Here is a 16,536-nt window from a genome sequence, read left to right on the forward strand (position 1 = left end):
CGTGTAGAGACTGAAAGTACCACCCCCCATAGGATACCCCCCGAAAATTACGTTATTTTTGAGCTATCTCTTACCGTTTCCGAGATATGAGCATTTTTTTAAAAGAAAAGAATAAAACTATGGACAACCAGGAATTCTCGTGGTGTCATCGTGTAGAAGACTGAAAGTACCAACCCCCCATAGGATACCCCCCGAAAATTTCGTTATTTTTGAGCTATCTCTTACCGTTTCCGAGATATGAGCATTTTTTAAAAGAAAGAAATAACTATGGACAATCCAGGAATTTTCGTGGTGTCATCGTGTAGAAGACTGAAAGTAACAACCCCCCATAGGATACCCCCCGAAATTTCGTTATTTTTGAGCTATCTCTTACCGTTTCCGAGATATGAGCATTTTTTAAAAGAAGAAATAACTATGGACAATCCAGGAATTCTCGTGGTGTCATCGTGTAGAAGACTGAAAGTACCAACCCCCCATAGGATACCCCCCGAAAAATTTCGTTATTTTTGAGCTATCTCTTACCGTTTCCGAGATATGAGCATTTTTTTAAAAGAAAGAAATAACTATGGACAATCCAGGAATTTCGTGGTTGTCATCGTGTAGAAGGACTGAAAGTACCAACCCCCCCATAGGATACCCCCCGAAAATTTCGTTATTTTTGAGCTATCTCTTACCGTTTCCGAGATATGAGCATTTTTTTAAAGAAAGAAATAACTATGGACAATCCAGGAATTCTGTTGGTGTCATCGTGTAGAAGACTGAAAGTACCAAACCCCCCATAGGATACCCCCGAAAATTTCGTTATTTTGAGCTATCTCTTACCGTTTCCGAGATATGAGCATTTTTTTAAACGAAAGAAATAACTATGGACAATCAGGAATTTTCGTTGGTGTCATCGTGTAGAGACTGAAAGTAACAACCCCCCATAGGATACCCCCCGAAAATTTCGTTATTTTTGAGCTATCTCTTACCGTTTCCGAGATATGAGCATTTTTTTAAAAGAAGAAATAACTATGGACAATCCAGGAATTCTCGTGGTGTCATCGTGTAGAAGACTGAAAGTACACAACCCCCCATAGGATACCCCCGAAAATTTCGTTATTTTTGAGCTATCTCTTACCGTTTCCGAGATATGAGCATTTTTTAAAAGAAAGAAATAACTATGGACAATCCAGGAATTTTCGTGGTGTCATCGTGTAGAAGACTGAAAGTACCCAACCCCCCATAGGATACCCCCCGAAAATTTCGTTATTTTTGAGCTATCTCTTACCGTTTCCGAGATATGAGCATTTTTTAAAAGAAAGAAATAACTATGGACCATCCAGGAATTCTGTTGTGTCATCGTGTAGAAGACTGAAAGTACCAACCCCCCATAGGATACCCCCCGAAAATTTCGTTTATTTTTGAGCTATCTCTTACCGTTTCCGAGATATGAGCATTTTTTCAAGAAAGAAATAACTATGACAATCCAGGATTTTCGTGGTGTCATCGTGTAGAAGACTGAAAGTACCAACCCCCCATAGGATACCCCCCGAAAATTTCGTTATTTTTGAGCTATCTCTTACCGTTTCCGAGATATGAGCATTTTTTTTAAAAGAAAGAAATAACTATGGACAATCCAGGAATTTTCGTGGTGTCATCGTGTAGAAGACTGAGAGTAACAACCCCCCCATAGGATACCCCCCGAAAATTTCGTTATTTTGAGCTATCTCTTACCGTTTCCGAGATATGAGCATTTTTTTAAAAGAAAGAAATAACTATGGACAATCCAGGAATTTCGTGGTGTCATCGTGTAGAAGACTGAAAGTACCAACCCCCCATAGGATACCCCCGAAAATTTCGTTATTTTTGAGCTATCTCTTACCGTTTCCGAGATATGAGCATTTTTTAAAAGAAAGAAATAACTATGGACAATCCAGGAATTTTCGTGGTGTCATCGTGTAGAAGACTGAGAGTAACAACCCCCCATAGGATACCCCCCGAAAATTTCGTTATTTTTGAGCTATCTCTTACCGTTTCCGAGATATGAGCATTTTTTTAAAAGAAAGAAATAACTATGGACAATCCAGGAATTCTGTTGGTGTCATCGTGTAGAAGACTGAAAGTACCACCCCCCATAGGATACCCCCCGAAAATTTCGTTATTTTTGAGCTATCTCTTACCGTTTCCGAGATATGAGCATTTTTTTAAAAGAAAGAAATAACTATGGACAATCCAGGAATTTCTCGTGGTGTCATCGTGTAGAAGACTGAAAGTACCAACCCCCCATAGGATACCCCCCGAAAATTTCGTTATTTTGAGCTATCTCTTACCGTTTCCGAGATATGAGCATTTTTTTAAAAGAAAGAAATAACTATGGACAATCCAGGAATTCTGTTGGGTGTCATCGTGTAGAAGACTGAAAGTACCAACCCCCCCATAGGATACCCCCCGAAAATTTCGTTATTTTTGAGCTATCTCTTACCGTTTCCGAGATATGAGCATTTTTTAAAAGAAAGAAATAACTATGGACAATCCAGGAATTCTGTTGGTGTCATCGTGTAGAAGACTGAAAGTACCAACCCCCCATAGGATACCCCCCGAAAATTTCGTTATTTTTGAGCTATCTCTTACCGTTTCCGAGATATGAGCATTTTTTAAAAGAAGAAATAACTATGGACAATCCAGGAATTCTGTTGGTGTCATCGTGTAGAAGACTGAAAGTACCAACCCCCCCATAGGATACCCCCCGAAAATTTCGTTATTTTTGAGCTATCTCTTACCGTTTCCGAGATATGAGCATTTTTTTAAAAGAAAGAAATAACTATGGACAATCCAGGAATTTTCGTGGTGTCATCGTGTAGAAGACTGAAGTACCAACCCCCCATCGGATACCCCCCGAAAATTTCGTTATTTTTGAGCTATCTCTTACCGTTTCCGAGATATGAGCATTTTTTAAAAGAAAGAAATAACTATGGACAATCCAGGAATTTCTGTGGTGTCATCGTGTAGAAGACTGAAAGTAACAACCCCCCATAGGATACCCCCCGAAAATTTCGTTATTTTTGAGCTATCTCTTACCGTTTCCGAGATATGAGCATTTTTTTAAAAGAAAGAAATAACTATGGACAATCCAGGAATTTTCGTGGTGTCATCGTGTAGAAGACTGAAAGTACCAACCCCCCATAGGATACCCCCCGAAAATTTCGTTATTTTGAGCTATCTCTTACCGTTTCCGAGATATGAGCATTTTTTTAAAAGAAAGAAATAACTATGGACAATCCAGGAATTCTGTGGTGTCATCGTGTAGAAGACTGAAAGTACCAACCCCCCATAGGATACCCCCCGAAAATTTCGTTATTTTTGAGCTATCTCTTACCGTTTCCGAGATATGAGCATTTTTTTAAAAGAAAGAAATAACTATGGACAATCCAGGAATTCTGTTGGTGTCATCGTGTAGAAGACTGAAAGTACCAACCCCCCATAGGATACCCCCCCGAAAATTTCGTTATTTTTGAGCTATCTCTTACCGTTTCCGAGATATGAGCATTTTTTTCAAAAGAAAGAAATAACTATGGACAATCCAGGAATTCTGTTGGTGTCATCGTGTAGAAGACTGAAAGTACAACCCCCCATAGGATACCCCCCGAAAATTTCGTTATTTTTGAGCTATCTCTTACCGTTTCCGAGATATGAGCATTTTTTTAAAAGAAAGAAATAACTATGGACAATCCAGGAATTCTGTTGGTGTCATCGTGTAGAAGACTGAAAGTAACAACCCCCCATAGGATACCCCCCGAAAATTTCGTTATTTTTGAGCTATCTCTTACCGTTTCCGAGATATGAGCATTTTTTAAAAGAAAGAAATAACTATGGACAATCCAGGAATTTTCGTGGTGTCATCGTGTAGAAGACTGAAAGTACCAACCCCCCATAGGATACCCCCCGAAAATTTCGTTATTTTTGAGCTATCTCTTACCGTTTCCGAGATATGAGCATTTTTTTAAAAGAAAGAAATAACTATGGACAATCCAGGAATTTTCGTGGTGTCATCGTGTAGAAGACTGAAAGTACCAACCCCCCATAGGATACCCCCCGAAAATTTCGTTATTTTTGAGCTATCTCTTACCGTTTCCGAGATATGAGCATTTTTTTAAAAGAAAGAAATAACTATGGACAATCCAGGAATTCTGTTGGTGTCATCGTGTAGAAGACTGAAAGTACCAACCCCCCATAGGATACCCCCCGAAAATTTCGTTATTTTTGAGCTATCTCTTACCGTTTCCGAGATATGAGCATTTTTTAAAAGAAAGAAATAACTATGGACAATCCAGGAATTCTCGTGGTGTCATCGTGTAGAAGACTGAAAGTAACAACCCCCCATAGGATACCCCCCGAAAATTTCGTTATTTTTGAGCTATCTCTTACCGTTTCCGAGATATGAGCATTTTTTTAAAAGAAAGAAATAACTATGGACAATCCAGGAATTCTGTGGTGTCATCGTGTAGAAGACTGAAAGTACCAACCCCCCATAGGATACCCCCCGAAAATTTCGTTATTTTTGAGCTATCTCTTACCGTTTCCGAGATATGAGCATTTTTTTAAAAGAAAGAAATAACTATGGACAATCCAGGAATTCTGTTGGTGTCATCGTGTAGAAGACTGAAAGTACCAACCCCCCATAGGATACCCCCCGAAAATTTCGTTATTTTTGAGCTATCTCTTACCGTTTCCGAGATATGAGCATTTTTTAAAAGAAAGAAATAACTATGGACAATCCAGGAATTTTCGTGGTGTCATCGTGTAGAAGACTGAAAGTACCAACCCCCCATAGGATACCCCCCTGAAAATTTCGTTATTTTTGAGCTATCTCTTACCGTTTCCGAGATATGAGCATTTTTTTAAAAGAAAGAAATAACTATGGACAATCCAGGAATTCTGTTGGTGTCATCGTGTAGAAGACTGAAAGTACCAACCCCCCATAGGATACCCCCCGAAAATTTCGTTATTTTTGAGCTATCTCTTACCGTTTCCGAGATATGAGCATTTTTTAAAAGAAAGAAATAACTATGGACAATCCAGGAATTCTGTTGGTGTCATCGTGTAGAAGACTGAAAGTAACAACCCCCCCATAGGATACCCCCCTGAAAATTTCGTTATTTTTGAGCTATCTCTTACCGTTTCCGAGATATGAGCATTTTTTTAAAAGAAAGAAATAACTATGGACAATCCAGGAATTCTGTTGGTGTCATCGTGTAGAAGACTGAAAGTAACAACCCCCCATAGGATACCCCCCTGAAAATTTCGTTATTTTTGAGCTATCTCTTACCGTTTCCGAGATATGAGCATTTTTTAAAAGAAAGAAATAACTATGGACAATCCAGGAATTCTGTTGGTGTCATCGTGTAGAAGACTGAAAGTAACAACCCCCCATAGGATACCCCCCTGAAAATTTCGTTATTTTTGAGCTATCTCTTACCGTTTCCGAGATATGAGCATTTTTTTAAAAGAAAGAAATAACTATGGACAATCCAGGAATTCTGTTGGTGTCATCGTGTAGAAGACTGAAAGTACCAACCCCCCATAGGATACCCCCCTGAAAATTTCGTTATTTTTGAGCTATCTCTTACCGTTTCCGAGATATGAGCATTTTTTTAAAAGAAAGAAATAACTATGACAATCCAGGAATTCTGTTGGTGTCATCGTGTAGAAGACTGAAAGTACCAACCCCCCATAGGATACCCCCCTGAAAATTTCGTTATTTTTGAGCTATCTCTTACCGTTTCCGAGATATGAGCATTTTTTTAAAAGATAGAAATAACTATGGACAATCCAGGAATTCTGTTGGTGTCATCGTGTAGAAGACTGAAAGTACCAACCCCCCATAGGATACCCCCCTGAAAATTTCGTTATTTTTGAGCTATCTCTTACCGTTTCCGAGATATGAGCATTTTTTTAAAAGAAAGAAATAACTATGGACAATCCAGGAATTCTGTTGGTGTCATCGTGTAGAAGACTGAAAGTACCAACCCCCCATAGGATACCCCCTGAAAATTTCGTTATTTTTGAGCTATCTCTTACCGTTTCCGAGATATGAGCATTTTTTTAAAAGAAAGAAATAACTATGGACAATCCAGGAATTCTGTTGGTGTCATCGTGTAGAAGACTGAAAGTACCAACCCCCCCATAGGATACCCCCCTGAAAATTTCGTTATTTTTGAGCTATCTCTTACCGTTTCCGAGATATGAGCATTTTTTTAAAAGAAAGAAATAACTATGGACAATCCAGGAATTCTGTTGGTGTCATCGTGTAGAAGACTGAAAGTACCAACCCCCCATAGGATACCCCCTGAAAATTTCGTTATTTTTGAGCTATCTCTTACCGTTTCCGAGATATGAGCATTTTTTTAAAAGAAAGAAATAACTATGGACAATCCAGGAATTCTGTTGGTGTCATCGTGTAGAAGACTGAAAGTACCAACCCCCCATAGGATACCCCCCTGAAAATTTCGTTATTTTTGAGCTATCTCTTACCGTTTCCGAGATATGAGCATTTTTTTAAAAGAAAGAAATAACTATGGACAATCCAGGAATTCTGTTGGTGTCATCGTGTAGAAGACTGAAAGTACCAACCCCCCATAGGATACCCCCTGAAAATTTCGTTATTTTTGAGCTATCTCTTACCGTTTCCGAGATATGAGCATTTTTTTAAAAGAAAGAAATAACTATGGACAATCCAGGAATTCTGTTGGTGTCATCGTGTAGAAGACTGAAAGTACCAACCCCCCATAGGATACCCCCCTGAAAATTTCGTTATTTTTGAGCTATCTCTTACCGTTTCCGAGATATGAGCATTTTTTTAAAAGAAGAAATAACTATGGACAATCCAGGAATTCTGTTGGTGTCATCGTGTAGAAGACTGAAAGTACCAACCCCCCATAGGATACCCCCTGAAAATTTCGTTATTTTTGAGCTATCTCTTACCGTTTCCGAGATATGAGCATTTTTTAAAAGAAAGAAATAACTATGGACAATCCAGGAATTCTGTTGGTGTCATCGTGTAGAAGACTGAAAGTACCAACCCCCCATAGGATACCCCCTGAAAATTTCGTTATTTTTGAGCTATCTCTTACCGTTTCCGAGATATGAGCATTTTTTTAAAAGAAAGAAATAACTATGGACAATCCAGGAATTTTCGTGGTGTCATCGTGTAGAAGACTGAAAGTACCAACCCCCCATAGGATACCCCCTGAAAATTTCGTTATTTTTGAGCTATCTCTTACCGTTTCCGAGATATGAGCATTTTTTTAAAAGAAAGAAATAACTATGGACAATCCAGGAATTCTGTTGGTGTCATCGTGTAGAAGACTGAAAGTACCAACCCCCCATAGGATACCCCCCGAAAATTTCGTTATTTTTGAGCTATCTCTTACCGTTTCCGAGATATGAGCATTTTTTTAAAAGAAAGAAATAACTATGGACAATCCAGGAATTTCTGTTGGTGTCATCGTGTAGAAGACTGAAAGTACCAACCCCCCCATAGGATACCCCCCTGAAAATTTCGTTATTTTTGAGCTATCTCTTACCGTTTCCGAGATATGAGCATTTTTTTAAAAGAAAGAAATAACTATGGACAATCCAGGAATTCTGTTGGTGTCATCGTGTAGAAGACTGAAAGTACCAACCCCCCCATAGGATACCCCCCTGAAAATTTCGTTATTTTTGAGCTATCTCTTACCGTTTCCGAGATATGAGCATTTTTTTAAAAGAAAGAAATAACTATGGACAATCCAGGAATTCTGTTGGTGTCATCGTGTAGAAGACTGAAAGTACCAACCCCCCATAGGATACCCCCCTGAAAATTTCGTTATTTTTGAGCTATCTCTTACCGTTTCCGAGATATGAGCATTTTTTAAAAGAAAGAAATAACTATGGACAATCCAGGAATTCTGTTGGTGTCATCGTGTAGAAGACTGAAAGTACCAACCCCCCATAGGATACCCCCTGAAAATTTCGTTATTTTTGAGCTATCTCTTACCGTTTCCGAGATATGAGCATTTTTTAAAAGAAAGAAATAACTATGGACAATCCAGGAATTCTGTTGGTGTCATCGTGTAGAAGACTGAAAGTACCAACCCCCCATAGGATACCCCCTGAAAATTTCGTTATTTTTGAGCTATCTCTTACCGTTTCCGAGATATGAGCATTTTTTTAAAAGAAAGAAATAACTATGGACAATCCAGGAATTCTGTTGGTGTCATCGTGTAGAAGACTGAAAGTACCAACCCCCCATAGGATACCCCCTGAAAATTTCGTTATTTTTGAGCTATCTCTTACCGTTTCCGAGATATGAGCATTTTTTTAAAAGAAAGAAATAACTATGGACAATCCAGGAATTTCTGTGGTGTCATCGTGTAGAAGACTGAAAGTACCAACCCCCCCATAGGATACCCCCCTGAAAATTTCGTTATTTTTGAGCTATCTCTTACCGTTTCCGAGATATGAGCATTTTTTTAAAAGAAAGAAATAACTATGGACAATCCAGGAATTTTCGTGGTGTCATCGTGTAGAAGACTGAAAGTACCAACCCCCCATAGGATACCCCCCTGAAAATTTCGTTATTTTTGAGCTATCTCTTACCGTTTCCGAGATATGAGCATTTTTTTAAAAGAAAGAAATAACTATGGACAATCCAGGAATTTTCGTGGTGTCATCGTGTAGAAGACTGAAAGTACCAACCCCCCCATAGGATACCCCCCTGAAAATTTCGTTATTTTTGAGCTATCTCTTACCGTTTCCGAGATATGAGCATTTTTTTAAAAGAAAGAAATAACTATGGACAATCCAGGAATTCTGTTGGTGTCATCGTGTAGAAGACTGATAGTAACAACCCCCCATAGGATACCCCCTGAAAATTTCGTTATTTTTGAGCTATCTCTTACCGTTTCCGAGATATGAGCATTTTTTTAAAAGAAAGAAATAACTATGGACAATCCAGGAATTCTGTTGGTGTCATCGTGTAGAAGACTGAAAGTACCAACCCCCCATAGGATACCCCCCTGAAAATTTCGTTATTTTTGAGCTATCTCTTACCGTTTCCGAGATATGAGCATTTTTTAAAAGAAAGAAATAACTATGGACAATCCAGGAATTCTGTTGGTGTCATCGTGTAGAAGACTGAAAGTACCAACCCCCCATAGGATACCCCCCTGAAAATTTCGTTATTTTTGAGCTATCTCTTACCGTTTCCGAGATATGAGCATTTTTTTAAAAGAAAGAAATAACTATGGACAATCCAGGAATTCTGTTGGTGTCATCGTGTAGAAGACTGAAGTAACAACCCCCCATAGGATACCCCCCTGAAAATTTCGTTATTTTTGAGCTATCTCTTACCGTTTCCGAGATATGAGCATTTTTTTAAAAGAAAGAAATAACTATGGACAATCCAGGAATTCTGTTGGTGTCATCGTGTAGAAGACTGAAAGTACCAACCCCCCATAGGATACCCCCCTGAAAATTTCGTTATTTTTGAGCTATCTCTTACCGTTTCCGAGATATGAGCATTTTTTAAAAGAAAGAAATAACTATAGACAATCCAGGAATTCTGTTGGTGTCATCGTGTAGAAGACTGAAAGTACCAACCCCCCATAGGATACCCCCCTGAAAATTTCGTTATTTTTGAGCTATCTCTTACCGTTTCCGAGATATGAGCATTTTTTTAAAAGAAAGAAATAACTATGGACAATCCAGGAATTTTCGTTGGTGTCATCGTGTAGAAGACTGAAAGTACCAACCCCCCATAGGATACCCCCCTGAAAATTTCGTTATTTTTGAGCTATCTCTTACCGTTTCCGAGATATGAGCATTTTTTTAAAAGAAAGAAATAACTATGGACAATCCAGGAATTTTCGTGGTGTCATCGTGTAGAAGACTGAAAGTACCAACCCCCCATAGGATACCCCCCTGAAAATTTCGTTATTTTTGAGCTATCTCTTACCGTTTCCGAGATATGAGCATTTTTTTAAAAGAAAGAAATAACTATGGACAATCCAGGAATTTTCGTGGTGTCATCGTGTAGAAGACTGAAAGTACCAACCCCCCATAGGATACCCCCTGAAAATTTCGTTATTTTTGAGCTATCTCTTACCGTTTCCGAGATATGAGCATTTTTTTAAAAGAAAGAAATAACTATGGACAATCCAGGAATTCTGTTGGTGTCATCGTGTAGAAGACTGAAAGTACCAACCCCCCATAGGATACCCCCCTGAAAATTTCGTTATTTTTGAGCTATCTCTTACCGTTTCCGAGATATGAGCATTTTTTTAAAAGAAAGAAATAACTATGGACAATCCAGGAATTCTGTTGGTGTCATCGTGTAGAAGACTGAAAGTACCAACCCCCCATAGGATACCCCCCTGAAAATTTCGTTATTTTTGAGCTATCTCTTACCGTTTCCGAGATATGAGCATTTTTTAAAAGAAAGAAATAACTATAGACAATCCAGGAATTCTGTTGGTGTCATCGTGTAGAAGACTGAGAGTAACAACCCCCCATAGGATACCCCCTGAAAATTTCGTTATTTTTGAGCTATCTCTTACCGTTTCCGAGATATGAGCATTTTTTTAAAAGAAAGAAATAACTATGGACAATCCAGGAATTCTGTTGGTGTCATCGTGTAGAAGACTGAAAGTACAACCCCCCCATAGGATACCCCCCTGAAAATTTCGTTATTTTTGAGCTATCTCTTACCGTTTCCGAGATATGAGCATTTTTTAAAAGATAGAAATAACTATGGACAATCCAGGAATTCTGTTGGTGTCATCGTGTAGAAGACTGAAAGTACCAACCCCCCATAGGATACCCCCCTGAAAATTTCGTTATTTTTGAGCTATCTCTTACCGTTTCCGAGATATGAGCATTTTTTTAAAAGAAAGAAATAACTATGGACAATCCAGGAATTTTCGTTGGTGTCATCGTGTAGAAGACTGAAAGTACCAACCCCCCATAGGATACCCCCCTGAAAATTTCGTTATTTTTGAGCTATCTCTTACCGTTTCCGAGATATGAGCATTTTTTTAAAAGAAAGAAATAACTATGGACAATCCAGGAATTCTGTTGGTGTCATCGTGTAGAAGACTGAAAGTACCAACCCCCCATAGGATACCCCCCTGAAAATTTCGTTATTTTTGAGCTATCTCTTACCGTTTCCGAGATATGAGCATTTTTTTAAAAGAAAGAAATAACTATGGACAATCCAGGAATTCTGTTGGTGTCATCGTGTAGAAGACTGAAAGTACCAACCCCCCATAGGATACCCCCCTGAAAATTTCGTTATTTTTGAGCTATCTCTTACCGTTTCCGAGATATGAGCATTTTTTTAAAAGAAAGAAATAACTATGGACAATCCAGGAATTTTCGTGGTGTCATCGTGTAGAAGACTGAAAGTTCCAACCCCCCATAGGATACCCCCTGAAAATTTCGTTATTTTTGAGCTATCTCTTACCGTTTCCGAGATATGAGCATTTTTTTAAAAGAAGAAATAACTATGGACAATCCAGGAATTCTGTTGGTGTCATCGTGTAGAAGACTGAAAGTACCAACCCCCCATAGGATACCCCCCTGAAAATTTCGTTATTTTTGAGCTATCTCTTACCGTTTCCGAGATATGAGCATTTTTTTAAAAGAAAGAAATAACTATCGACAATCCAGGAATTCTGTTGGTGTCATCGTTTTGCGCTATCTTTTACCGTGTCATTTCATGGGGGGTTCGAAATTGTAGTCGAAAATGACTTTCTTTGCGAAAATTTGAAGAATTGTAGAATAATCCCGGAACGGCACCTATTGAATTTTTTAAAGTTTTCGATTTCATGAATGATTCGGAACTTTGAAGTAGCAACATCTGTTGAGATTCTTCACAATATTGACCTTATAAAGTCCATGAAAACATAGCTTTAGTATTTACGTTTCGAGGGGCGAAACGTCATATCAGTGATGGCAAATCAAGAACTTTTGTAATACACATTCCTTACTGATCTTAACCTATTATTAATCATTCAAATGTTATGGGAATAAATTAATTGCAGTATTTATTTTGTTATAAATAATAAAATGTAACTTTCTAGCTCGTATAACATTCATCGAAATAACAAAAATATTAATGTCAATGTACATGACAATATGTGTAATATATATCATTTAATTCTCAGCAAAAGTTGAATAAAAAGAATAATAATTCTTACTGAGTCAATTGATTTCGAAAATGTGTGATTAGCGATTATTCAAATATTATTGCAATGGAGGATTTAAAAATCAAATTTTTGGAACTTATTAATAAGCAGGTTTGCAATAGTCTATCGTTGATTAATTTTTGAATTTACATTTTTATTTGAGAGAAATATTTTTGTAAGACATATCAATTTTTTATCACAGAACCAATCGAGGATTCCATCAATGGGCTTGAATCCTGAGCTTTTAAATCCTGACGAGCATTGTAAGCGTGATGAAAACCAATCGGAGCATAGTCATTCCATAGATAGTGAAACAATACCCGATGAAGATATTCTCGAGTCAGTTGAACAAGTTTATTTTGAAGCAGACGGAAATTTTGATTCATGTAGACATGTATTGACTAAGTTTTCTCAAGATCTTAACTGTAAAAATATCGAGAAATATAGTAAAAAACTAAAACAACAGCAACAAGTTATATCTAAAAAAGTTCTCCAACTGATACTACAGAAACAAACTACATGTAACCAAGAATTCAGTGAAATTCTTAAAATTCAAGATCAATTAAAAAGTTTACTTGAAGTTTGCCAAACTGGAAGGAAAAATCTTAATTCTGCCAAACTACAATTTACTACAGCAAGTCTTGGTATTCTTGCTAATTACAAAAAGAGACAAACTGTTCAAAAGCTTTTACATAGTCTCAATACCATAAAAACTTTGGTGAGTCTAATACATTTATTAATTTTTTATTTTGTCATATTAACGACAAAGTATTAGTTTGAATATAAATAAATATATTTGTAGCAACGAACTGAAGATCGTCTCCAAGAGCTTTTAGCAGAAGAAAATTATCCAGGAGCTATTTCTCTTCTCCTTGAATGCCAAAGTGTAGCACAAACTTACAAACACTTTCGTTGCGTAGCAGCTTTAAATGGAAAACTTCAAGATACTCTAGAACAAGCCGAAGAAACATTAGATGTTACATTATCAAGAATATGCCAACAATTTAATGAAAAAACTTATTGTTCTATTCATCAAGCCTATAAACTTTTAGGAAAAACTCAAATAGCCATAGATCAACTGCACATGCATTTTACAGCAACAATTCACAGTACTGCTTTTGCAGTTGTTCATTCTTATGCTGGTGGTGATATGAAACGGCAATATAAACAATTATGTCAATCAATATCACAGCAAAATTTAATCAATTGTCTGATTGACCTTAGCAAGGCATTATGGAAAATAATATATTCGTACTATCAAGTATTAAGTTGGCACAATACTAATTCGAAGCATATAGTTGAGATCAACAATGATAAAGAATCAGATGGTCTTTTTAGCCAGCAATACGTAAAACAAAAATTAGAAACAGGCATGGCAAGAATATGGCACGATGTTGAAATTAAAGTATCAATGTTATTAATCAGTGCGGATATCACTACTTACAAATTTGAACATTTCGTTCAAATTTTGGGGACAATCAATAGGTAAGTAAATTAACTTTTACTTTGTAATTAATTTAATAAGTTAAAAAAACGTCAAAATTTCTCACGAGAACATTAAATAAATAATTGTTGTTTTTTTTTATTGAAAATTAAATAATTATTAACTAATTTTAGGTTAACGGAAGTAGGAAAAGAATTGTGTGATAGTAAATCAGAAAACCTTCAGAAATCGATGAAAGAACAATGCTCCCGATATTTCTTTCATTATCATGCTTCACGTCTGGATGAATTACGGATATTTCTTGAACATGATGGCTGGGAATTATGTCCAGTGAAATCAACGTTTGTTGCGACTCAGTTACAAGAATTCAAGAGTCTACGACCAGCGTTGGTGAATTGTAAAAGCTGGAATAGCATAGAAGACTTGAATGTATCTGTTCAAGAAAATTCTACAACCAACAGTGGATGGCTTCAAAAATATCTTGAAAATGATATGTCACCTTTCGACATCGGTCTTGATGAAACAATAGATGAAGATATACTTGCGAATCTCAATGATGAAGAATGTGATTATATTTCGGAAGAGTCTGATGATGATCTTGATGAAGAGTTTAAAATTGAATTTATTAGTAGAAAAGATAATATAAGAGCATCGAAGAGAAAACCAAAACCTACATATGTCGGTCCTATGGTAACAAATACAACGCTTAATGTGTTGAGAGTTTGTGGAAGATATTTACAAATGTCTCGATTATTAAGTTCGATAGCTGTTGATGTAATCCAAAAGATGGTTCAGTTTTTTGAATTGTGTTTATATACTATTTATCTATTTTTTACGTCTGACTTGCAAATTACCAGTGATAAATTATATAGTCCTAAACTTAAGCTAACATTAGCACGTATTAAAGAAAGTCTTATTATTGATGAAACCTCTGAGGATACAAATAACTCCAACCACAAAGTTCGTTGTCCTCAGTTATCATCAATTGTAAACCTGACGCAAGATGACAAATTATATGGTTTGGCAGAGCGAGTAGTTGGTGTTGAATCTCTTATTTTTTTGGGACAGCAGTATGAAAGTTTACAGAGTTTTCTGAAACAATTAATAGCCAGTAGTCCAGAACGAGGATTTTTAAATCAATTTTATATACAAACAATCGAATCTGCTACTGATCTACGAAAACCTGTGTATATGGCTGTTGTATCTAAATTTTTTGATGTCACAAATATTTTAAATTTAATGAATCGAGTTAATTGGGAGGTAAAAGACGTCATGTCTCAGCATAGTGATTATGTTGATTCAATTTTACAAGAATGTAAAGTATTTGCAAAGCGACTTGAAGACATTAGTTATATTGTGCCTTTATCAGTAGAAGTTAAAAATGCTATTTGGGAAAATGTTGCCCACTTAATTACACATACGTTAGTAGAGGGGTTAGTATTTTTTTATAAGTTATAAAAATTATTGTTTAAAAAAAAATAGCTAACAAAATAAATAAATTATATATTATAGCTTTTCTAATACAAAAAAATGTTCAAATGGTGGCAGAGGATTAATGCAGTTAGATTTTACACAATTGAAGTCTAAGTTTGAAATGATTACAAATATCAGACCAATGCCACATAGTGAATATGTAGAACTTTATGTGAAAGCGTACTATATTCCAGAAAATACACTTGAGGAATGGGTAAAAGAACACAAGGTAATTACCATCATTGTAAATGAACTTAGAAAGTATCATTTGTTTGTTAAATTTATTAAATACTTTCTTAGGTTTAGTATAAAGTATTAGAGTACTTTCGTTGATTAATAATAATAATTATTTTTTAGGAATATTCTGTAAAACACTTGGTTGGTCTAATCTCTTGTGCGTGTCAGAATAACAAGAAGTCACGACAACGATTGATTGGAGTTATAGAAGGCCCACGTTCAAATCGGTAACAGCAAATTCAATGGGATGCCGATGACGGTTAATCCCAAAATATGACAATTGTTTAATTTTTCAGTCAGTTTTGATTTTTTATGTTCAATGAATTTTATAAAAAGAGTTTATTATTATATACAAAATAATTTATAGTATTTACCAGCGATTCATCTTATGATATAGAGTATAAAACAAAAAATTAGAATCTCAATGATTTAAAATCAATGATTAATCATTTTGGTCTTAAGTTTTTCAATTTTCAGTATTTATCATGATTTGTTTAAACTGATTTTTCTTATGGTGTTTTTTGTGCTTTTTTTTGTTCAATGTTTATTCTCATAACGTAATTTTTTTATTTCTATATACTTAAAAAATTAATTTTATTTTTGTTATAAAAACTTATCATATTTATCAATAATTTGTTATTTTACCTTTTTCGTTAGCTTTTATTAGATTTAAATTTGAGCATTAAATGGATTCAATTCTTAAACGGTACTGCTTTAAAGAAAAATTAATTTGCTTCCAGTAGACGATATTTTTTCACAATCATCTTTTTTTTATATACGATTATTAATTTATGTGAATATCAAACCAAATGTAAAGAGAGACAATCTCCAGACATTCTCTATCAGAGAATCGAATTGACTCATACATATAAATATATCAATTATTTAACAAATTTGTCAGTTTTTATGTATATTTGGTAATAAGACAATAGATTACTCAATAATTAAGAAAATAGCGTATATTCCCATTTCTGGAAAATCTTGTTCTGTGAATTTAAAAAGGTTCATAGTCGTATACACATTATTGCATTACTTGTAAATAACTTTTACTCTCAGAAGTAATTAATATGATACAAAAGAATGTATAATTAATGGAAATAAAAATTTTAAATATATTTTTCGTATAATAAAATATAAAATGTGGTTCGATTATCAACCATTAGTTAAGTTAAAATT

General features: G+C 35.7%; 1 protein-coding gene across 1 annotated transcript; it reads left to right on the plus strand.

The window, feature by feature from the left end:
- Window positions 1–11,962: 11,962 nt before the first annotated feature.
- On the plus strand, window positions 11,963–15,864 carry Vps50 (vacuolar protein sorting 50). The gene is made up of 6 exons (XM_035093819.1): window positions 11,963–12,317; window positions 12,409–12,924; window positions 13,009–13,691; window positions 13,824–15,083; window positions 15,163–15,352; window positions 15,481–15,864. Exons 1-6 carry the CDS (start codon window positions 12,273–12,275, stop codon window positions 15,589–15,591), a joined length of 2,805 nt encoding a protein of 934 aa, XP_034949710.1. The 5' UTR covers window positions 11,963–12,272; the 3' UTR covers window positions 15,592–15,864.
- The last annotated feature ends 672 nt before the right edge of the window (window positions 15,865–16,536 follow it).

This window comes from Chelonus insularis, unplaced genomic scaffold, assembly GCF_013357705.1.
Source record: "Chelonus insularis isolate UGA/USDA-ARS -01 unplaced genomic scaffold, ASM1335770v1 scaffold_277_pilon, whole genome shotgun sequence".
Taxonomy (NCBI): Eukaryota; Metazoa; Arthropoda; class Insecta; order Hymenoptera; family Braconidae; genus Chelonus; species Chelonus insularis.